Below are 24964 nucleotides of genomic sequence, written 5' to 3' on the forward strand. Positions count from 1 at the left end.
GCTGGATGCTGACAGATGTCTCATAAGTAGCACACAGATGAGATTTTGTTTTCCCAAAATATGTATTAATGTGTAATTGTGTACATCCATAATGCCTTAAAAATAATTTCCAGACTTTATAAGAACCCTAAAGGGCAGAGACTGTACTGTAAGACATACCACCTTTATTAAATGCACAGTATCACAAGGAACATTTCCATTAATTGTGGATAAGCTACTCACATGATGCACAAAGCATTGGATTGATTCATAGAACTGTCTGATTAAAGCAGGATTAAATCTGCTAGGAGAATACACACACACACACACACACTCAGATGCATACACGCTTAGATGCATACACACACACACAGGCACACATCCTCTAGCAATCTGATGTATGTGCAAATACACACACACACACACACACACACACACACACACACACACACACACAAATACATATACACTCTCTTAAGTTCACACAGTAAGTAAAATTTTGTTATCTGCACAGGAATGAAAACTGTCATCTTTTTTTTCTTCTTTTACTGTATATTTACAAAAGAATCATTAACACCCCCCTCGATATAGATTACATTCAAAAAATGTCCCCACCCTTCTAGATTACATTCAAAATAATATACTATTCATGATGCAAAGTCACAGTTATTCATCTGAAAGAGGATCAAAATAGGCTACAGTCAGTCAGAGGGAGAGTGGTGGGGTTAGCCAGGAGGTAACTCTGACCTCCTCGCCACTGGCCACACATCTGCTGGGACACCTGTCGGGCCAGGAGAGTTCCTGATGTTTAGAGTCTGTGGTCGCTCCTGCGAGACAGGCAGCGTCTCAGACAGCCTCTGTGTGAGCTCCCCATCACAGTGGAGAGGAAACAGGAGATCATCTTCCTTCTTTTTTTTTCTTCTTCTTCAGAGAAAAACTTTTTTTTTCAATTTCTTTTTTCAATTAAAGTCCTCTGTAGATCAAAAATTGCCAAAAAAAACCCACAAAACAAAACAAAAAGGAGAAGATTGTATTTTCACCGGTATTATGAACAAGCACAAAGAAATTATACAATGTAGCACAAATCAAATTGTATTTACATATAGTATGTATTGCCAGTGGCCCATAACACGTTGTCTTCAATAGCTGTCACACAGTTTTGACATGATACCTGCTTAAAACGGATTATACTATTAAACATAGCCTACTATTCATATAGACAAATATCAGAACTGTACAGAATGGAGAGCTGCTTATGTACAGCGGACAGGTGACTTATTATTGAAGAACGCTGTGAGAAAAAACATAGGGACAAACACACACACACACAAACTGGGGTTTTTCTGTGCAATCATGGATTTTCTTTTCTTTCTCTTACAGCTGACAGCTGAGACCGAGAAGGAGGGAGCTCAGTGCTAAGGTTGTGCATTGGAGTGTTGAAGTAATGCTACAAATTGCACTTAACAAAAAGAACTTATTGTCTCACTGCCTTTACGCCTCCGCATGAAAGATTCCTGCTGATTTTTTGTTGATTTTTTTTTGTTTTTTATGCAAAGATTAGGATGAAACTTGCACTGGACGCTCGCACCATGGTTGCTCTTTTAGCCTCTTTTTTAATATCAGGACAACAAAACAATTGAATATAATACAAGAGTGCATTCTGAAACCATTTGCTGCCTGTACAAATCACCACCGTCCTGGATGAAGAGCTGTCAGCCAGTCACCACATGGCTGGCTGGGGCTGTGAGGAGAGATGAAAGCACCCCTGGGACATTTTAAGGGCAATCAGACTCTTAATTAATGCTTTTACTGCAGTCTCATAGCTGACTACATGGAATTGAAAATGACGATCTTCAAAGTGCACTCTTAATCCATACAAAGCCCGGTACATAACCTAAATTAAAAAAAAGAGCACCCCTGACATCTGAAAACCTCCCATGATGGAAACCAAACCACGTCACGTACCAGAGATTTCAGAAATGGCATTGCTGGTTGACAAAAAAAACAACCTGCGCCGCCGGGTCCCCATCCTCTGTGCTTTAGGTAAATGAATGAACGAAAAGGAAGATTTGGAAAACAGAGCTGCACCCTTTAAAATGTCTCACTGAACACTGATGGCCTTCTTTCAAGAGGAAAAGGTATTTACAGAAAAGACGTGAAGTCGGGAAGCGCCTCAGAGGACCAGGATTGAAATCTGTGAGCCATGGATTTCAGTCAGCTTGCAAATTCTCTACATATTAAAATAGTCTGTGGCGTACGACACATTTAGCTTCAGCTGTGAACTAACAGGTTATTTTGTGTTATAGCAGAATAGGTGAGACACTGCTGAGAGAAGAAAATTAGCTATCTACAAGCATGTATCCATAAACTGTCCATCACAAAGAGACACATTGCACGTCCCTTTGTTCATTTCCAGCTTATGGAATACAAGAGGGAAGTGATTCGATGCGGTGAGTGCAGACAGGGCGAGCTGTCTATTGGTCTCTTTTTATGCCTTTTACATACACTACGCCACATGTTTTGGAGCACTAATGGTACGGGATCCTCTCTGCATTTTGGTTTCCACTTTGTGAAGCATGCCTCAACAACATCTGCAAATTTAAAAGAAAAGCAAAAAAAAAAAAAGCCCCAAAAAACAAAACAAAGAAAAAAACAACAACTCAAAAATCACTCAAAAACCGTAAGGCTTTTTTCTCCGTGTGATGAGGACAGGAGCATTTACAGTTACATTTACAGCCGGGGTTTCTGTACACAGATGCGCTCGCGCAGCCTCTGCTTCCTCCTCCCCTTCCTCCTCCCCTTCCCCCCAGTTCCCGTCGTGTGCAAACACACAAACACTTGTCCACATTATGAAGCACACATGCACACGCAGTACATCACACGGACGCAGTGGCGCGTCAGCCCAGTATGTCCAGGTATACGGGCGAGGCTTTGGCCAGGCTCTGGAGCGTGCTGTGGATCTCCTTGATGTTCAGCCTCATGTAGGGCTCCCTCTGCCAGCAGCCCAGCATCAGGTCGTAGACCTCCTTAGGACAGGTGCGGGGCCGCTGCAGCACTCGGCCCTGAGTGATGCACTCGATCACCTGGAGGAAAACATTGGTTGGTTTGTCAAAAAGAAGCTGATTTATCTACTGTCACATAATAATGTGGTTTGATACAAAAAAATCTCTGCGGCTGGGAAGCGTGCGGGAACCAAATTGCACATCCAGTATATTAAAGGACGGCCTCGACGTTTGGATAGCACAGACTGTATACAGAGGTTTAAGCCCTAAGCTCACCTTTTCCAGGAACATTTTCAAAAAGATTTAGGTTTAAAAAAAGAATGCTGTTCATGAGCAAATAGTCTTTGTAATTCCAAAGACTTACATTTTAGGAGAGCTCCCACAATATGTGCCGGAAAAGGAAGATGATTTTACATTTTCTCATTCAGTGTAGTGTATGTCATCTCAAGGGCGGGCCATTCATCAAGATTTTTCTTTGGTTTTATTTCTTAACACATGATATTAATTTCCCCCATCTGAAAGGAAACTATCCTGTTTACCGGAATAGTGCACAGTATCTTAAGCATCTTTGTTCTGCGCTTCCATGAAGTTCTGAGGATTTTAAAACCAAAATGTTCAACAGTAAAGGGTTGCCAACCTTCAGTAAGATTTCATTAGTCATTTCCTATTATGCAGCTAGCTGTGCCGTGTCATATTCTGATACAAATGTTAGCTGTTATGGGGTTCTGACTTCAAAAAGGGTTCATGTCAACTGAGACATGGGACACCAGAGTGCTGCACTGAAGTCTGGAGTCTGTCATCATTTCTTCCAGTTTGGAGCCAGAGTTTCTCGTAATTTTTTAAAAGGTGTTGTGAGCAGTGTGTTCTTAAGAAATTGGACAATTGGAGGGCAGAAGATAAAGTGTCACTCCTAACAAACTATCTACAGCAGATAAAAAGTATTTCAAAGTTGTGTCCTTAAAAAATAGGAAAAGAAAATCTAGTGAAGACCTGGAAAGAGTTTGATTGTCAACATCTTCATTTTTCAGCATGCTATTGATCCCCAAAACACTACCAATGCAGTAAAAGCATACTTGGATAGAAAAGCACACATCAGTCATGGACTGGCCTCCACAGTGCCGGACCTCAACGTTATTCAAGCAGTGTGGGGTCAGCTTGACAGAGAACAGAACAAAAGGTAGCCAACATCCAAAGAAGAGCTCTGAATTTTGAATTTGGTTGTCACACGACATGCTTTGATACAACTCCTCTAGAGACAGGACTGTTTTCAGTCATACTGTTTTACAGTGTTTTTATATAATCAGTGTTATTCATCATGACCTGTAAACTGTGTTAAAGCAAGGTTATATCAGTTAAGGGTTATCAAAGTGTGCCACTGTGGCCCTCGTGTTTTTAGCAATGTGCAGCCCGACTGAATAAAGTAAAAGAAACTGTGCTGTATATTTCTATCAAACACAGTTCAGATCCTGCTAAATTACAGCTGTGCACAGTTGTTATTTGCTGATGTATCCACTTTAAAATAAATATAATGTGAGGAAATGTAACAGACGCCTCACTGATGATTCAAAATAAACCACCATCGCTTAAATGGACTTATATCAATCTGTCTCTTTGTCCCAGTATTTTGAGTTTTGTTTTGGACTCCATATTTATTTCTTTTAAAGCATAAGATAAATTATGTTCTAGTTCCCGAGGATGTTATTTTCTAGTTCCTCTGAGTTCTTAAAATCTAGTTTTAGGATGTTAATTACCCTTTGGTTTCCAGTCTGTGTCCTTTGTCTCTGTGTTCGTTTACCTTCGCTCTACCCAGTCAGGTCCTCATGTCTTTTTGGTCTCTCTGTCTTCATGGCTGTCTGTGTTCCCTGTCTTGTCTAGTTAATACATTTGTCGTCCTGGTCCCTGTGTTTTTTCCCTTTCTGTTCTCGTGTCCATCTCTCTGTGTTTTTTGTCCTTTTGTCTCGCCAGTCTGTCATGCCTCCTTGTCTGTTTATCCCAGTGTCAAGTCTCAGTGCATGTGTTACTTCCTGTTTTATTTTGAGTCCACTATCTTGTGTGCCTGACGTTAAGTTTTGCTTCCTTTGTCTTGTTTGCTTTGATTATGTTAAACTGTATTCCCATCTACTCCCTCTCCTCTACTTCCTTTAATCACCCTCCTGTGTATATATTGTCTACCCTCTCCCTCTGTTCTTCATCGTGTCCTCTCTCGTGATGTTTACAGCCTCTGTCTGTGTGTTCCCGGTCAGCTTAGTTTTTGTGTATATGGCTTCTGTTTTTCTTGCCTTTTTACCAGCAATAAAGCTGTGATATTGAGTTTTATATCTGTCTGCTGAGTCCTGCATTCTGGTTCCACACCCTGCCTGCCAGCAGCAAAACCAAGCGAACTCCAGACAGACCATTGAGTCCACCAGAGGGATGATGGGAATTAAGGTGCACGACTACAGCCTACATTCATTAAATTACTAGACCATAATGTCAGTCTGGGCTTCTAAGACGTGTGGGTCAGGAATTTAATGCTTCGCTTGTGGTGCTAAAGAAGCTTTCAGTCAGCTTACTGTTTAATAAATAAATGACTAGTTTTGGAATGATTTTGTTTATTGGTCTTCACCACTATACAGGCTCCGCACTGGCACTCTGCCATCAAAAGTTATGAGAAGCATGCTATGAATGAATTCTTACACAGCTCAGATTACTTTCATTAATGGAATACTTCTTTTAGTCCACCAAGTAATTCTTAAGTCTTGAAATAATTGATTAGGTAGGCATTGTGCTAGAATAGGAATAAAAATATGCTGACACTAACATTTATTCACAGTCTCTGACTTTTTCTGCCACAGTGCATACATGGAGACCAATGAATGTGAAGTGTAGGGTTAGGTTGAAACGCTGTCTGACCTCATTGTTAGAGAGCTGGTACCATGGCTGCTTGCCGTAGGTGAAGATCTCCCACAGCACCACGCCGAGGCTCCACACGTCACTCTCTGTGGTGAACCGCCGGTACATGATGCTCTCCGGGGGCATCCAGCGGATGGGCAGCATCGTATGACCGCCCACCTGCACAAAAAACGACACAACAGCATTCATGAGAAACCAACACTGCAAGATCTGCTAAAGAGTTCAAAGCTGCTGAACATGCTGACTTTATTGTTGTTTACTGTTGTTATAATAATGGGGGACTGTCAATAGATGTCAGTGATCGCGAAAAAAACACATCGTTGTAGACTTTGTAGTCTTGCTATGGTACAATAGTTTGTTGTAATCCATTTATAATACATGATCATGTTTACTAGAAACACCAAGCTGCAACCAATCATTCTGCAAGAACAGCCCTGCAATAAATCCTAAATTCAGGAAGGTTAAAATGTTCACAATATATATGAAATCATAAAAAGTGCTTAAAAAACACTGATGTCTGATAGCTTAAAAAGCCAACACAGGTCTTAAACCCCTTTAAAGCCTGAACCATGAAACCAGAACATGTTTAATGTTTATTGAACCTTCTAACAACTTTATTAAAAAATTAATTTAAATACTAATTTACATGTATGTGTTTAATTTTTAATCATCACACTGATGATATACAAGTCTCAAAAGCTCCCCAAAACTCATGCATCACATATGATGCGCTAGGCATCACGGGTTAAGGTTAATGTGTATGATTTTTTTTCTTGTCCGCTATTTATGATGATGAAAACGATTCTTTGTGTCAAATTAACAAAGATTATCCGGCAAATCCTCACTGCAATATTAACTTACACAAACCTTAAATAACCCCAAATAAATATTTGAACCCTAAATTAAGTAGCACCACTTTTGAGACATGTCGTTCATTCACCCATTTTCTGGTGCACATCCAGGTCTAGCTTGCTCAAGTGAAGCATATAAACAAAATGATCAGGATTTGCTGGTAGGTCTGCTGTTAAGATCATTTTCATGATCAAACAGCAAACTTGTCAGAAGCTGGAAGCCTCAAACATTTGGTCTCTGTGCATGAATAACAAATAATCAATAATTGAATGAAGTGCAAATCAGAGTCATTAACATGGAAGAAAATCTAGATGGCGAAACAAAAGATTATTTAAGAGTTCTTTAGTTGAGTGCTTTTGTAGCTCCAAGCCTTCTAACTGGTGAAGTTCATATACTGGTACGCTCACCGGGATTATATCAGCGTGTCTGAAACTGCGGGTTGCCAAACTGGTCGGGCATGAAACAATGCACAGGAAGTATGGAGTTCCAGATGAAAGCTGTACTGGGATTGCTGTGAAATAAACTAGCAAGAGTTTATTAGCTCTATTCTGTTGATCATGTTTTTGTTGTTGTTGTTTCGAAGGTGGGTGTGCATGAAAACAAACTGAGAACCACCATATTCATAATTTAGTGTTGCGTATAATAAGCTTACTGATTAGCACTAAACACAATAAGTAATAATAATGGTAGTAGTACTGGAAATGATACTAAATTCATATTAAAATTGATATATATATATATATATATATATATATATATATATATATATATATATATATATATATATATTTATAACAAATCATGTGACTAATCCTTCTACCTAAAAAGAAGGACGAGGGAAGAAGGAAGGCAGTTCTAAAGGTAAAAGGAAGTACAACCCAGTACTACAAATATGACAATTTGATGATTTGTTTCTGTTAGCTTATTTGGCTAATTTATGTGGCATTGGGAGATTAATTTGGTGAACCATGCAGACATCCTTTTCCATTGTTTTTAATCTGTTTTAATGCAGTCTGTCAACCACCAATCCAACTGTGGGGCACAAATATAAAATTCTAGTAAACTATCAAAGGTTTCACTCATGTCTGTGTCTTCACTCATGTGAAAATAATTAGTGTGATTGAAGGTAACACTTGCTCTAAGTGCATGTGTAACGGGACTGACTTCTGACTTCCAAAGTAAGCAAGTGAAACAGGATCCTGGTGCCGTTCGCGTTGCTAATGTGTTTGATAACGGGATTTGGTGGGAACCCCTCTTAAAGGGGATCTTATTAGATGCAGGAAAATGCATCTTGGAATTGATTTACAGTAAGAGTCTTCACATTTCTGACTTCACTTTGGGCAGCAGAGGGCACTGTGGGATTCACGCTGGCATGTGAGACACAATGAAGGAATAAAATACATGTATCAACTCAGTGTTATTATTAACATGATAGTTTTGTTTCTTTGACCTCCATTGTTTTTTATACATTTAAACTGCAATAAAAAAAGATACAATGATCGTCATTCTTGCAGCTGCACAGTTTTTTAAGAGCAAACCTGGAATTAAATTTGATCAGTTCCACATTTTTTGTGTATAATGAGGCGAAGTGAAGTAAGGGAAGAAAGGGGAAAATATCTAAAATCCTTACTCTGTAGTAGTCTGAGCTGTAAACATCTCTGGACATGCCAAAGTCTCCTATCTTGACCAGCAGGTTTTCTCCTACCAGGCAGTTCCTTGTTGCCAAGTCTCTGTGGACAAAGTGCTGGGAGGCCAGGTAGACCATGCCAGCAGCAATCTGTTGGGCAATGTGCAGCATCTGGGACTGAGTGAGCTCCACCAGGATGCTGTGTTGACCGTCTGCCATGAGCACTGCATCGGGACCATGGGACCTGCACCCAGTAACAGTTGCATAGTTTAGAAAATAATGCAGCAGCATGAACTATTCTGTCACTACTGTAATACATGAATGTGATATTAGCAATCAACTAACTAATTAACAAAACATTAACCTGAAATTATTTAACATTTTTCTCACCAAGTAAAAGAATACAAAAAAATTTACAACACAAAATTTGTTCTAGCCTCCCAGTCTTGATCATAATGTGATGTTTCTATTAGCTGTATTTTTCTTTGGGTTCTAGACTGTAGACTGCAAATAGCACAAGTAGTGCATTACCTTGGTCTGTGAAAATATACTGTAATAGAGAGTCTCAGTATTTTCTTGCATTTTGGGAAAAAATATTCAAGAAAGTGATTATTTTATTGATCACTGATATAGTGATTAGTCTCACACTCGTACTCAGTAAATTCAGTACAATCCCACAGCATGTGTTATAACATTGACCGGACTAGACAATGAAGACGTAAAATTGACATTACTGCTTTTTTTGTTACATTTGATTTAAAAAAACATATTTATCAAAGTTAGAAGCTACAAAATAAACATACAGGTAAGAGAGAATTATTTGAAACTGTTACAATAGGTCTAGGATGCCATCAGCAGCCTAGACCTATTGTAACAGTTTCAAATAATTCTCTCTTACCTGTATGTTTATTTCGTTTTCATGTTACTTTATTCCTTTTGATTTCTAGTCCCCAGTAACTTTATTATTTCCATAAAGCATATACAGCCGCTTGTTAATGTAAATACTTAATCAGCCAGTCGTAGACGATATAACCAAAGTACACAGAAGAGCATCTCAATAAGTGTAATTCTGAAGTAGATGGACTACAGCAGCAGAAGACCACATTGGGTGCCACTCCTGTCAGATAAGAACAGGAAACTAATGCTTCATGTGGGCTCACCCAAAATTAAAGCGTTGCCTGGTCTGATGAATCCAATTCCAAATGGTAGGGTCTGAATTTGGTGTAAACAACATGTAAAGCTTTGATTCATCCTGTTTTTATACCAGCAGTTCAAGCCACTGAGTGTACCCATCTTCTGTTGGCTGCATTTAGCAGGTTAATGTGCCATATCATAAAGCTCAAATCATCTCAAACTGACGTCTTGAACAGAACAAAGAGTTCATGTAAGCCTACTCAAATGGCCTTCACAGTCACCAGATCTGATTCCATCATGCATCATGGATCTGCAGCAACTTTGTGATGCTATCATGTCAATATGGACAGAAATCCCTGAAAATGTTTCCAGCACCTTGATGAACCTGTGCCATGAAGGATTGAGGCAGTTCTGACGGTAAATGACCTGTTCTTACACAGCACGTTCTACTCTAACTCAGCACTCAAAGCAGTTGTTGCTACAAGCTTCATTCACCCAATCACACACATTCAAACAAGCACCTTGTCTAAAATTTTCACACACAAATGCAAAGAGAAAAACTCAGGGACCATTATCTTGCCCAAGGAAACTTTCACATACAGATTGGAGTAGCTGGGGATTGAACCTGTGACTTTTACATTGGTATATAACCAGCTCTACCTCCTCCACAGCCAAGGCTGAGAAGCAACAGTGAGAAACAACAGAAAGGGGATCTAACCCAGTCCTAGCAATGTGCACTTTATTGATTTGCTTTTATTCCTTTTGTATTATACAATATTTGTTTTTTGTTTTTAGCACGTGTTATTTTTAATTATTTCTTTTCACTACATTTGTGTTACGTTGTTATCAGCCTGTCAGTCCTTACGCAAACCATTTGACATTCACTGATCTGCATGAGAGGTACCACAAGTAACTGATTAGTAACAGATACCAATAGAGGATCTAAAGAAGCTTACCTGAGGAACTTGTTGAGGTCCCCGTGTTTCATATATTCAAACACCATGATTAGTGGGTCACTCTCTACGCACACTCCGTAAAAGGTGACGATGTGCTCGTGCTGCAGGTTGGTGAGGAGCTCAGCCTCTCTGTAGAAGTCTGCTCTGCCACTCTCGCTGGCCTCTTTCAGTGTCTGAAACAAGACAGGGACAAAGACGAGAGGCAAACGGTGAGAAGCATTATCTGCAGGAACGTACATCTAATCACTAGGATTTACTGACTGACTGTCAAGTTCATTGATCGTTTGATCTGTACCTTGACTGCCACGTGGATCTTCTCCTGGTCTGGTGTCAGGTTGTAGCATTCAGCGAGAAAGACCTTCCCAAAGGCTCCTTCTCCCAGCTCCCGCTTCAGCACAATGTTGTGTCGCTTGATGTGCTGGACAACTTTAATGCAGAAGAAGTCAAATTACCCTCAAGGTTATGTGCACATTGGGAATTTAAGTGGACATTTTTGGTGCATACAGAACATTTGTCTTCACTAATCTCACAACAAACAAGCACGCGTCTTCAGACTGCATCATTTATGTGATGACAATTCAAAAACTGAAAGATATTTAAATTAACATGACAGAAAACATATATTTAGCAAATTGCATAAGTTAAAAAAGGACTTAAATACTTATCTAAACTATCTGTTTTTACAATTCAATACTTTGTGTAGATTCATAAAGTATAAAATATAAAACTGCTGAGTTAAGCCCTTTGTCAGAGCTTGTGTTCCTGCACATCTCCTGTGGTCCAACTATCCAGCCGGTCTAAGGAACTGGAGTCACTATCACAGTGCAGTAGGATGCCAAAAATAAATATGGCGCCTAGCAGCGATCCCTGCATGGATTTATCAGAAAAGGCCCAGGTTACCCGGCATTTGTCGAACGAGGCAGTAACTCACACGTGTTGGATTTCAGCATGCTGCCGGAGTTACGGAAGTACTGGGGGTTCTCGATGACAGGAATCTTTGTCATTCCAATGATCACTGCGTCTGGACCCATCTCTGAGGATGACGGGGTGTTGTTGCCATTGGAGACGTGATGGAGAGGGCTGGCAGAATCATCGTCATTACTGATAACTGAGGAGGAGCCTAGAGAGCCACAGAGGATGTGGAGAAGGAGGAGAAGAGAAAGACAGCGCAAAGAAGAAGACGAAGAAGAGTAAAGCTGTTAGCTATAAAGGGAGGGGAGTAAAAGCAGAGTTGCAGGGTGAAAAAAGATTGACAGAGGGATCACAGGTTATATGAAGTATGTCAGATTACACATTATAGGCAGATTTACTGAACAATGTAAAAGGATGAGCTCAGGCCAAAGCAGAGCTCACTAATTCCTGTGGTAATTTCCATATTCACACAGTAGGAACAGCACAGGGCCAACGCTACTGCTTACTTTTAAACCCCTGAGATGTCATTTACCAAAGACACATAATAACTAGATTCATATTTTATGATATAGGTGTAAGGAGATATTAGGACATTCTAATGTTTCATTAACATTAAGTGAGAACAAATGCTTATAATGCTTAATAACACACTGAATGGCTTCAGTGTATGTGTTATACACTGTTATTGAAGGTTCATGAGCTGTTTATGCATCAGTTATGAATATTAACAAGATGTTGAAATTGCTGAAAAAAGTCATACTAAATAGTTAGAATTTTTTTTAAGTGTTTTAGATTATGCACCATGCTGCTTAGCACAAAGACTGGAAACTGTGGCTGCATGGCACCAGATTTTACTGGATAGTTAGCTGCCAGCTGTAACATCATTTTAGTGGTGATAAGTACAAAAAATAATAAACAAACGAGGAAAAGGAAATTCAACAAATGTAAAAGCAAAAAACAAAACAAAGTGTACTAGAACAAACACACGAAATCTGACAAATTATTCAAATCTGAAATCTGGAATAGCAACTCTGCTTGATTATGATGAGAGAAAACTGACTACATGAAAGAATATTATCATGCCATAACAGGTGATCAGAGCTAATGGTAGTAAGAAAATGATATAAATAAATACATACATGAAAAAAGAGCTTGCAGTCAGTATATGGAGGGAGACTGGGAGGGTTAGGATGATTACAGTTAAGACATGCAAGATTTTAGTTGCATGTCTTAACTGGCATTAGGTGACAGAATTGAATTAAAATGTTTTTCTTGCCTGCATAATCGTTTATTTGGTTATATCATTTGGTCCACAAGTAGTCGGATGATGACACTTTAAAAAATAATTTTGCCTCTGTACAGCACCAGAGTGGAAATCAAATAATTGCTATGTGATTAAAGTGCAGACTTTCAGCTTTAATTCAATGGGTTGTTTTTTTTTAAGCATCACTTTAACTGTTTAGCTAAAGTCTATTTCAGGAATTACAGAATTACTGATAGTCCTCCCAGTTTCAGCGGCTCAAAAGCAATTGGACAATTGAGTTATAAGCAGTTTCATAGGCATTTGATGTCTGTTGCCTTATTATTATTTTGTGATAAATGAAGGAGATAAAACATCTGGAGTGGATGCATTTAGTAGCTGTTCACTAAAACTCTGAATATGAAGTCCCAAGAGATGTCTATTCAAGCGAACGAGGCTATCATTAGCCATCTCAACAATCTGGTGCATTCTTAAAAGGAAGGAATTGACTGGCCAGCAACACCAAAAAGCCCTGAAAGACCACGGAAGATGACTAAAGTGGATTGTTTCAAAGTTATTTCCTTTGTTAAAAAACTCCTTCACAATGACTAACAAGTCAAAAAACACTCTTGGGGTGGTTTGGAAAAAATTTACCCTCAAGAGAAGGCTTCATGAATGGAAATACAGTGGTTTTACAGCAAGGTGCAAACCACTGGTTACATTCAAGAACAGGAAGGGCAAATTAAACTTTGCTAGAAAACATCTAAAATAAAAACTTCTGGGAAAAAAGTTTTGGATACATGGAACCAAGATTAACTTGTACCAGAACTATGAGTCAAAGCATACTGCTTTTTCTATCAAACATAGTACAGATAACGCTATAACATGGGCAAGTATGGCCACCAGTATAACTGACTCACTGGTGTTTAGTCATGATGAGACTGCTGATAGAGGCAGCAGGATGAATTGTGATGTTTACAGGGCTGTACTCTCTGCTCAGATTCAGACAAATGCTGCAAAACTGATAAAGTGCAAAGTACAAATGGATAATGACCTAAAGGATAGTGCAAAAGAAACCTAAGAGTTTCTCAAGGCAAAGAAATCAGATATCCTATAATGGCTGAGTGAGTCATCTGATCTCAACCCAATAGAGCACGCTTTCTAGTTACTGAAGACAAATCTGAACGCAGAGAGACCCTCAAACAAGCAGCAACTGAAAGTGGCTGCATTAAAGGCCCGGCGGAGCATCTCAAGGGAGGAAACACAGGATTTGGTTACATCCATGGGTTCTAGACTTCAGGCAGTCTGACTACAAAGCATTAAAAACAATCCTTATAGTTAAAATGATCTTAGTTTGTTCAGTTCATTTTGAGCTTCTGAAAACTGGAGACTCTATACTTTAATGCTTTATTAGAAGGCGTTGGATTACAGGTGAGGTGTTACACTTCAATCACATAATGTTTGATTTAGTCCAATGTGGTGGTTTACATACAAACCCCCCTCAAAAACCTACCATTGTCCAAATAGTTGTAGACCTAACTGCATTTCAGAGGGAAGCACGTGATGTTAAAACTTGTGTTCTAGTATCTATTATATGTTTTAAAGGGACCTTTAAGGTATCTTTCTATACACATATATTCGGATAAAAGATGTATTGTGCCACTGACATATTGAAAAGCTGTTTCTGTGTTTTAGCAAATGTCAGGGTGACCAATATGGGGTTTCTTGTATTTCAGGGATAGTTCAACTCCAAGCAGCCTGGAGTGGACTGTCTGCGACCTGGAGCTGAGGATAACGTTTGTGTGATATTTATTTGCAGTGATGGCCAGGGTTTCCAGGATAAACTGCCGGTTGTAGCTTCACTTCTAGCAAACACACGTGATATTGTTTATCTCAGGGTAAGGAAGCACAAATGTATATCTTGAATTATCAGCTTAGTTGTTTTTTTAGAAAATGTTTGCACCTTTAATGCCAAACTTGGAGTTTCTTCCGTATTTCAGTATGATCATCATCAGAACACAACCGATCAGGGCAACGCCAGCAATTCCCACAACTACATACACCTAGGAAGGAAAAAACTAAGATGGAGTCATGAGGCGATAACAGGAGCTGCTTTTTTAAAAAAAGAATTGAAATAAACAAGAAAATATTGTGTATTTTAAGGGTTTACAAGAAGAGGTAGGTACCACTGCTTTAGATGGAGCGGGCTGATTAGGGTCACTTACAGCAACACTGTCATCCGGTGGAGTGTCTGTAGGATCTGGAAAGAAAACATGGGTCTGAACATTTTAAACCAATAACATCTAGTGAGTGAAAGCACGCCAAAATGCTGACTGTTAGGTTCATGCAAATTTGAGAGTTGAAACACACACCGTCTGGGCAGAAGGCGAAGGCACAGGCAACGGCAGGAAAGGGACAGGGACATTATCAGAGTTCATTTTAAATTTGCACTCAATCATCATCATGCTAACAAGTACAACATTTGTCCGGATAAGCCAAATCGATACTTACAATACTCGAGGTCTTCTGTAGAAAAGAAAAGAAATGAAAAAAAAAAAAGCATGTCAGCAGCCATAATAAACAGAAACGAGCTGACTTCAATAAACGGACTCGTGTGAAAAGACAGAATACTGACCCGTATGGTTGATGTTAGGCGGGTGGAGAAACTGGGCAGAGATGTTCTTCTCATCCCTGCCATACTTATTCTCTGCGACCAGCTTGTACTCTCCGTTGTGAATGTGGGTGGGGTTGACCAGCTGCAGGCAGCCGTGTTGCTGGTTCTCTGTGGTCACGTGGATCATGGTGCGGATGTAGTCCTGTTCCTGGAGAGGCTTGTTATTGTGGTACCACCTTAGCTCCGGCTTGGGGTTCCCCGTTACTGTGAAGGGGATGCACCAGTGGTGGTCCCGCTCTGGAGACAGGAGTGTCAGGATGGTGGGGGCAACTGACACAGAGGCAACAGTAGAGGAAGAGTAATCACAAGATGATAGGAAATAAACACAAGGAGGGAAGCCAATAGGTAAAACAACATCTGAGGGATTTTGAGTAAGTGACAAAAAGTATGGGAAGGGAAGGGGGACTGATCACACAACATCTGAGCACTGATGAAATGAAAACACGGAGAAAGAGGAGGAGGGTGGAACTAAACAAGCAGAGGTGTATGGCAAGGCATGAGGAGCTTCACAGGAGGAAGAGTTATGGACAGGAAATATGGAGAGTCAATAAGGTTTGCCAAGAGACACTAATGATAACAAAATGAGGAGCCTTCTGCTTCCAGTGGAAAAACAACATCTCGAAGAAGGCATTTAAAAGTTCATCACATTAAATTACACAAATTAAACTTAGCAACGCAAATATAATTTCTAGAGATGTGCGCCATGGTTAAAGTCCTTACAAAGAATATTGAGCTGAAGGCTGGCCTCGGTCTGACCGACCATGTTCTCGGCACTGCATACGATTGCCCTGCCGTTATCATCAGGAGACAGGCCTGACAGGGTGAGGATGCTCTCTGTATCCATAGGTTCAATCTGTAAACACATTATTAATTTTTTCATTATGTTTCCTGTATACAGAAAATTGTCTTGATCTTATGAAACCGACTACTATTAGTTGACTGTACAATACAGGCTCAAATGGCTATGACACACAGATACCAGAGTAGTTAGCAAAGTAGCCAGGGAGTTTTAAAGAGTTACTTAAAAGTTCAAGTACCTAAAAGGAATGAAGACACTTATACGGGATAAAGATAAACATTTGAAATTCTATAAACAAATGCTGAAAAATATTATGGACCAGTACTTAGCAAACTAAAATCAATGTGAGATGATAATTGAACTAGTAGCTAGAAGTGGCTAACAGCTAGCTAAAAGAAGCCCAGAGAACATATGAACGGCAAAGTAAGTAAAAGCAGTTGATACACATTTTAAACAGCACAAGGTAGAAAAGCAGCGTAAATTAGCTAAAAGTGGCTAATAAATTAAAATAAAAAAGACAACTTTTCTAATTGTTATTAGAAAAAGCTGATGTAAGAATAGCAAAACAATTAGCTAAAAGCATCAGCTAAAATATTTACAAGTACTCAATACGGACCAGAAACAAGCCAGTTCAACAGTATTAATGTCCAATTTTATATATTTAAAATTATTCATTCAAAGCTTGAAATCTCATGTTGACAACTACACAACTCGGAATTTATCTAAAGATGCCCTTTAAAGGTCTACAAACACAGTCACAAACTTTTAAGCGCTTAAAAGTAAATTTCAGCGTTTGAAACCCCTGAATGCTTGTAAATCACCCAGAATATATATATATATATATATATATATACAGTGGGGCACCTCAAACAAGGAAAATGTCTGGCTCTCACAGACCTGTAACGTCTTCTGTAGGAAGCTTTTCTGTCCCCCACTCGTTACCTGTATGAATGGCACCTGTTTGAACTCATCATCTGTATAAAAGACACCTGTCCACAGCCTCAAACAGTCAGACTCCAAACTCCGCCATGGCCAAGACCAAAGAGCTTTCAAAGGACACCAGGAAAAGTATTGTAGACCTGCACCAGACTGGGAAGAGTGAATCTACAATAGGCAAGCAGCTTGGTGTGAAAAAATCAACTGTGGGAGCAATCATCAGAAAATGGAAGACATACAAGACCACTGATAATCTCCCTCGATCTGGGGCTCCACGCAAGATCTCATCCTGTGGGGTCAAAATGATCATGAGAACGGTGAGCAAAGATCCCAGAACCACACGGGGGGACCTGGTGAATGACCTGCAGAGAGCTGGGACCAAAGTAACAAAGGTCACCATCAGTAACACACTACAACGGCAGGGAATCAAATCCCGCAGTGCCAGACGTGTTCCGCTGCTGAAGCCAGTGCATGTCCAGGCCCGTCTGAAGTTTGCCAGAGAGCACATGGATGATACAGCAGAGGATTGGGAGAATGTCATGTGGTCAGATGAAACCAAAGTAGAACTTTTTGGTATAAACTCAACTCGTCGTGTTTGGAGGAAGAAGAATACTGAGTTGCGTCCCAAGAACACCATACCTACTGTGAAGCATGGGGGTGGAAACATCATGCTATGGGGCTGTTTTTCTGCCAAGGGGACAGGACGACTGATCCGTGTTAAGGACAGAATGAATGGGGCCATGTATCGTGAGATTTTGAGCCAAAACCTCCTTCCATCAGTGAGAACTTTGAAGATGAAACGAGGCTGGGTCTTCCAACATGACAATGATCCAAAACACACCGCCCGGGCAACAAAGGAGTGGCTCCGTAAGAAGCATTTGAAAGTCCTGGAGTGGCCTAGCCAGTCTCCAGACCTCAACCCCATAGAAAATCTGTGGCGGGAGTTGAAAGTCCGTGTTGCTCGGCGACAGCCCCAAAACATCACTGCTCTCGAGAAGATCTGCATGGAGGAATGGGCCAAAATACCAGCTACTGTGTGTGCAAACCTGGTAAAGACCTATAGTAAAGGTTTGACCTCTGTTATTGCCAACAAAGGTTATGTTAGTATTGAGTTGTATTTTTGTTATTGACCAAATACTTATTTTCCACCCTGATTTACGAATAAATTCTTTACAAATCCTACCATGTGGATTCATGGATTTTTTTTTTTTCACATTCTGTCTCTCACAGTTGAAGTGTACCTCTGGTGCAAATTACTGACCTCTGTCATCATTTTAGGTGGGGGAACTTGCACAATCGGTGGCTGACTAAATACTTTTTTGCCCCACTGTATATATATATATATATATATATTTTTTTTTTTTTTTCCCCCCCCAACATTAGTGATGTGTTTCGCATTGTTTTCAGTAAGCTGTTTCAAATTAGAAACTAGTCTCAGACCAGTCTAGTCCATGTCCTCATAGTTGTTTAAAAATACTAGTTGTTAAAATCGTCCCGTTTGTTGGAAATACTGTTCACGTGGATAAAGATAAATTAAATATATACATTTAAAAACAACAGGTCACTTAAAATTTTCAATGCCCATGTTTGTAATAATCAAGGAATACGATGTGTTTTGAAACACTGAAGAACTAAAGAACATAAGCTAATTAAGTTTGGCAACAGAGGCTTTTTAGTTAGTTAGAAAGTGGCATTTAATCAACTTCTTCTTATCTATATATTTGATTTTCCCATGAAAACAACTAAATTAAATGTGATTATTTTATTTTATTATATTAATAATAATAATAATAATAGTAATAATAATAACAATTTACATATTATTTTATAAAAACTTTTTAAAAGTATAAAATATCACCAAAGTAAAGCTCTTCGAGACTCCGTAAAGGTGGAGCCGTGCCAAAGGTTTAAAAATGAAAACAGAAAGGTAGATCACCTTACCTCATAGTGGGTCCAGAGCTCATCAAGGTTCCACACAATCTCGGGAGCAGGGGAGCCTGAGGCACTGCAAATAGCTTTGACATTACTCCCCTCCATCTGAGTCACATTTCTGGGGGTGACCTCTACGGTGGGAACCACTGTGAGAAAACATGCAAACCATAAAAGTAAAAGGAAACTTGATCAGATTGTTTCCCTTTAAACTTTCTTTCTGTCTTTCTTTCAGTCCCTTACTGTGCATCCACTCATTCAAACATTCGATATCAATCAGTCTACTCAGATTTGCTTATTGTGGGATGGTTTCACTTTACCACAGTCTGGCGGCCGGAAGGTAGCAAAGTCCTGCGCCACTCCTCTGTCATCTGTGCATGTCAGCTCGGGACTGTCTGTTTCTTCCTGGAGTCTTAGCTTGATCCACAAGTTCTCACAAACACAATCCAGAGGATTCCCAGACAGAAGTAGCCTAGAAAGAAAATAGAGTGCATGTGACACTACATAGAAAAGACATAGATACACTGATAGTCTTGTGCGTATGCGTCACTTACGGATATGTAATGTTAAAGTTCTGAAATGTTCTCCATGACAGTGTTGACAAGTTATTGTCTCTGAGATTTCTGACAGGAGAGAAAAAAAAACAACCAAACAGAAAATATTCAACTAAGCATTCTTACATGTTTAATAATGAAATAACTGGAGAGGCTCTGTAAAATTCGTCTTACACATATTGAAGTCTTGTATTGTTAAAAAACGCGTCCGGTGATATAGATGTCAGTCTTGTCTTTGTGACCGTTCTGTTGGAAGTTAAATTGTAGTTACATGAACTTTAACTCCACTTTTAACCATAAAAAACACAACACTGAACGTTCTACTTACAGGTTTCTTAGGTTTATGTAGTGCCTCAGACTGCTGTCACTCAAGTCAAACAGTCTGTTTTGATTAGCAATGTATCTGTGGAAAAACAAGATGAAAGGGAAAGCTTGGTATGGTGCAGGTTTTTAGTCAAACTATTCACACAAAAAATGTCAAATATTGAGTCAAAAGTGTGATTTAAACTGGAATTGAGATACAGGTCCTAATTAACTCTCCAAAAACTCAAGTGTTGAATGGGAAATGTGTGTATTTTATAAAACTAATAACTTTTTTTTGAATAAAACTCATTTTGTTGTTTTTTGCGAGTCAGCAAGGTAAAATTGTACTGCTCCCAAGTTAAGCTACTCAAGGAGTCTTGTCTGTGCATTTGTGAGTATAACATTAATACAACAGCGTGTACTGACGGTGTGACATGTTTACCTTGTTTACTAAAAACAATGGGTTTTTTTGGGTTTTTTAAACAACTTTGTGGACTAATAACTGTAATAAACTGTTTTTGTTTTAAAATAGCACCTCTAGGGAAAAAAAGCTTAACGTGGGGGCTGGGTATGTCACCAATAATAATAATAATTAGAATAATAATAATAATAATAATAATAATAAGTTGTAGGGAAATTAGCTCGATAAGAATGAATGAATTGGGGTTATTAACTCTAACCAGGTAAAACACTGTGCAGGGACAGTCTAGCAGCTTAATCTGGGTCCTGAGCCACGATCAGACTGGGTGTGTCAGTATTTGGCTGGAGGTTGATAAGCAGGAGACCTTACAGCTGCTGATATATAAAGAAACTCAAAGTTGCAGACAGAACGATGGTGCCTTTATATGTGAAGTTTTGGAATCAAATTCAAAGTTGCAACTGAGCAATCGCAGATGTGTCTACGTACACATTGAAAAGTTATTTTTATTTATGCTGAAGCATGTAATTGTATTTTGGAGTAAGCAGGTTTCTGTTTGGAAAGGAGGCATGTCTGTGAAATAATTAGTGCCGAGAAAGAGAAACACTATTATGTTTCTTTGCTCTACAGCGAGATTTAACTAAGTTTTGTGATTTGAAGAAAGTTTTTTTAAAGGTTTGTCTTTTTTCCTTTGTCTAGTCCTTTGCTAATGTAAAGCGTCATCACATGCCCACGCTGTTAAATTAATTATCATGCCAAAAGATGGCTTTTTTCCAGCGTTTGGGAGGTTTAGTTATCTGGACAGTGCCTATGCTGAAAGGTTTCAGTTTAGGTGAGAAGGTGCTTTCAGACATTGATATCCTTAGGAGTGTGATTTTTTTCCATATCTAAATTTTTAGTAATTTTATTTTACTTTTTTTAGCTAAGGTCCATGTTGGGAACAGTAGGTCCTCATGGTGAAACCTTGAACTTGGCACAGATGAAGCTTTACCCATCTCACTGTTCCTGAATCTGCTTCTGGTAAGAGGCACTACTACGGTCCACCTCTTGTCTCTCTATGGTCATAAAATGCCTACTTTCATGTCTTCTGAGTTTTGTGCTCTGCTTCAACAGTGTAATTTGGGGAGACTGAAAAAGTGGTGGTATTTTTGTTTTATATATTTTCTTCAAGATGCTGCTTTTACATTCCTACACAGTACTAACACGAAATTTTAAATATTTAACAAATGAGACTTTTGGAGAACACAGTGAAAACTTGAAATTGTTTTTCTGAATTTGTAGCAAGTAACTACATATTTTATAGAGTTTTTAAGAATGAAAAACATTTATGAATTATTTTGAGGTGGAATGATTGTCCTGTTTTAACTAGTATTTCGTTAAAGCTTCAAATGATCTGAAAAAAACAAACAAGCAACAACAACAACAACTTGTGAGTGTTGCTACCTACTGATGGGTTTGAGACTGACTGCTGGTTGCTTCATGTGTTAGTAGGAAACATTTTGTTTACATGAGGATTGGAGGATGCCCTAAAACTACAAAATGTATCTAAAGAGCCAGTGGTGCTTTCGAAGTGACGCCTTAAAGTATCACTAACAGGAATTTTTAAATTCATGGTTGATTTTCAGAAGGTGCCCGGCCTGATGTCCTTCACTGATGTTGTACACACTGCCTTAAAGAAATCTGGAACAACTGCATTCTTTACAAAGTGAAGAACATTAAAAAAAAACATATAGGCACCTGAAAGACTTTTCTTTTTATCTGCAAAGTAAAAACGCGAATAAACACGTTGACCCCAAGTAAACTACCTTCACGGTAAACTGATGTGACGCCTATTCAGCCTGCCTGCCTCCGAAAACTCACTCAGTCTCCCCTTTGCTCCGCTGGGTGCCATGCAGTGGTGTACTTGTGCGGGGTTGTAACAGGTAAGCTTCAACACAGACCTACACACTGACGCAGATGAGGCTCTACACAACTGTGGGTAGCCTATTGGCAGCTGTACACAACTGATGCGATCTCATGTGTAATGTGCCAACAGCATGAAGTATTCAGGCTGCTTCACACCGCCGCCCAAAAACCGAGTGAGCACCTCGGAGGCTCCGTTAGGCCTGAAAATTTACTCCATCACTACCACTGGAGCTGTTTTGTAAAGGAAAACACCGACTAATGCAAATAAGCCTGACGCACAACCTCGCCACCATAACGCGCTCGCGCACGCGAGCAACTGCCTCTGTCTCACACACACACATGCGCGCGCGCGTAAAAGCACACGCAAGCACACATATACGAGGCTACATGATCTGACATTGGTTATAAGAATAAAATAAATTCTGTGTCGGGAAAAGCGCTAAACATGGATCTCTACTGATGTTTAATCCACAAGGAGATTCCAAACCTCCATTAATAACGCCGTTGATCTTATTCTCACCCTTATTGTTATTATAATTATTGTTGTTATTATTAATATTATTATTAAAATACCAGCCCCAACTATTTGATATTCCAGCGACCTACAGATTCCAGGGGAGCTCTTTACGCATTGCTTCCTAATGAGTTAATAAGCTGTCGGTGCGATCGTTTTCATACACTTACATCTCAGTGATGTTTTCCATGTCATCTAACGTGAGGACAGGGAAATCCTCGATCCCTGGTACAGAATCAATACAAACAATTCTTGAGATGCTGCAAGTGCAGGATGCGGGGCAAGCATCGCTAAATCTCCACAGCCCCATCAAAACCAAAAACAATCCGACACGAGCCATGCCATATTCCCCCGCGCTGGAGTCCATCGCAGGTCCAATGGTATCCCACGAATCCCCCAAACAGAATCAGCTCAAATTGAATTATTAAGATTTCCACCCTCGCCACCTTTTTTCGGCCAAGTTAATCCTTTCGACTCCGCAGGGGGAGAAAAAAAAGACTACGCTGTCGGCGAGGAATGCGCAGAGCTCACGGTTTAATATCAAGATGCCATGGACTGGCCTTCTCGTCTCCGCAGAGCTGGTATCACACTACTGCATATCGATGCCGTGAAGCAAGGTGTCAAGTGGTCCGTCCTGGTGCTGCTGCCGCTGCTGCCTCACTCCCCTATCGGGGGCCACGGGACTGCTCGCCACTGCCTTGTAAAACAAATATGAGGTGTTCCAGATGTTTAGAGATCAATAGGCAGGGCCCCCACGAGCGGTTTGTCGTGTGTGTGTGTGTGTATGTATGTGTGTGTGTGTATGTGTGTGTGGTGATGTGGGGGGGGGGGGGGGGGGGGGACTGCACAGTGGAGTAAGGATGCGTGGTGATGCTGCGTGTGTAGGGAGGAAGGCTACCTGCATCCGTCTATCGATTATCACCGAGGACGAGCGCATCTCACCCTGCCATCACTGGGACGGGGCTTATAGGAGTGGGGGGCTGGGAAACGTGATTGCGATTGTGCCCTGAAAATGTTATTTTTGTCATTTTTAAAAAAAATAGGATCGTGAGAAATTCGTATTTAAATGGTGCAACAAACACCTAAAACGTCAGCTTCTGCACATTTCGAGTCAAGTGCCCAGGTGTGGGGCAAATCACGCCGTCTGCGATGGCCACAACAACAATATGGATGTAAACTCTTGTGTTGTGGTTACTCTGAAGCCATACATTGGATGAAAGCTTTTTTTTTTCACACCAACACTGTTGTAGGCTACGGTTGGCCATTAGGCCTGGTGTGACGTAAGGTTGACGCACAAGACGGGGTGCATCTATGAAAAATAATTACCTATACTATGTCCGCAAGCTTCAAATAGGTCTCACTCCAATCACTGATCAGTGCACGATATAGGCGTCAAGAACTCCATCTATTTATTTCTTGCCCAGTAAACTTTGTTTGGCAATAAATAAACTAAATAACAATAATAGTAATAATAATAATAATAATAATAATAATAATAATAATAATAATAATAATAAAAAACCAACTTTCAGCAGACTGTTGCATGTTTTAGTAGGAGTTTAAGACATTTTTGTGGGTGGGTGTTAAAGTATTTGTCAATAAACATTTCGGGGCTGAACTGCAAATATGTTGCTCTGACGTTGATGCACGAATGCGTGATCATTTTTCTTTATAAATTAATTGTAACATATTGCTTTCCCCCCGTATACGTCCCAAAATGTGCCAGTTCCATGCCAGATGTGGTCTCTGTTCAATATTTATTTATTTATTGTTTGGTTTTTCGGTAATTGCTGTCCAGTGCCAAAACATCAAGCTGGTCATATGTTTTCAAAATGAATAAATAGATCATGTTTACCACCGGATTCCTCAATTTCCACTCACGACGAGGAGGCAGCCAGGACACATGATCTGTGACACAGCCTGGATGGTTAGTGTCGCTATGGTGACTTGGTCTTTACAAATAGCGCGGACAATGTCAAGTGTCGCTATGGTTGCAGATGAAAATATGTACGCAGGCTTTTTTTTTTAAGAGAAACATCAAGAACTGAATTATATCTGTCTCCATGGCAACCTCAGAGTATAGGAGAGAGAAGAGAGAGCTCTTTATTTTGCAATAGATCCTTGCATATATATCTGAAGAAGCATAACAACACTTTGAGAAAAGGTGTGGGGGGTGATTGATGGAGGAAATATGGGCATGATTCAGGGCTTCTGATTTGCAATACATGCATGGAAGCCAGCTGGTGGCTCTGGATTAATAATATCTGATCGTGATCTTGTCTGGGGGGGTGGGGGTGGGGGGGTCACTTTAAAATGCAATAGAATACAGATTGTGGAA

At 39.8% G+C, this 24964-nt stretch overlaps 1 protein-coding gene across 1 annotated transcript; it reads right to left on the reverse strand.

The window, feature by feature from the left end:
* Positions 1–144: 144 nt before the first annotated feature.
* ntrk2b (neurotrophic tyrosine kinase, receptor, type 2b) lies at positions 145–23438 on the reverse strand. Its single transcript, XM_085279924.1, has 17 exons — positions 22797–23438; positions 19815–19889; positions 19661–19732; positions 19487–19555; positions 19253–19404; positions 18945–19081; positions 15989–16121; positions 15230–15538; positions 15106–15120; positions 14781–14854; positions 14558–14657; positions 11374–11562; positions 10738–10868; positions 10443–10615; positions 8356–8596; positions 5874–6032; positions 145–3062 (listed from the first exon to the last, which is right to left on the reverse strand). Exons 1-17 carry the CDS (start codon positions 22991–22993, stop codon positions 2877–2879), a joined length of 2412 nt encoding a protein of 803 aa, XP_085136050.1. The 5' UTR covers positions 22994–23438; the 3' UTR covers positions 145–2876.
* Positions 23439–24964: the final 1526 nt, after the last annotated feature.

This window comes from Mchenga conophoros, linkage group LG7, assembly GCF_057382185.1.
Source record: "Mchenga conophoros isolate Kocher_MC1m ecotype Shallow Benthic linkage group LG7, M_conophoros_male_GT1.1, whole genome shotgun sequence".
Classification (NCBI taxonomy): Eukaryota; Metazoa; Chordata; class Actinopteri; order Cichliformes; family Cichlidae; genus Mchenga; species Mchenga conophoros.

What these genes read in the sequence shown, in the direction of transcription:
- ntrk2b (XM_085279924.1), bottom strand. Translation starts at nt 22,993, where the DNA reads ATGGACTCCAGCGCGGGGGAATATGGCATGGCTCGTGTCGGATTGTTT. An exon ending in CTTCCGGCCGCCAGACTGTG is followed by an intron (nt 19,082 to 19,252) that starts GTAAAGTGAAAC and finishes GTTTTCTCACAG; the next exon opens with TGGTTCCCACCGTAGAGGTC. An exon ending in CCGCTCCATCTAAAGCAGTG is followed by an intron (nt 14,658 to 14,780) that starts GTACCTACCTCT and finishes TTTCCTTCCTAG; the next exon opens with GTGTATGTAGTTGTGGGAAT.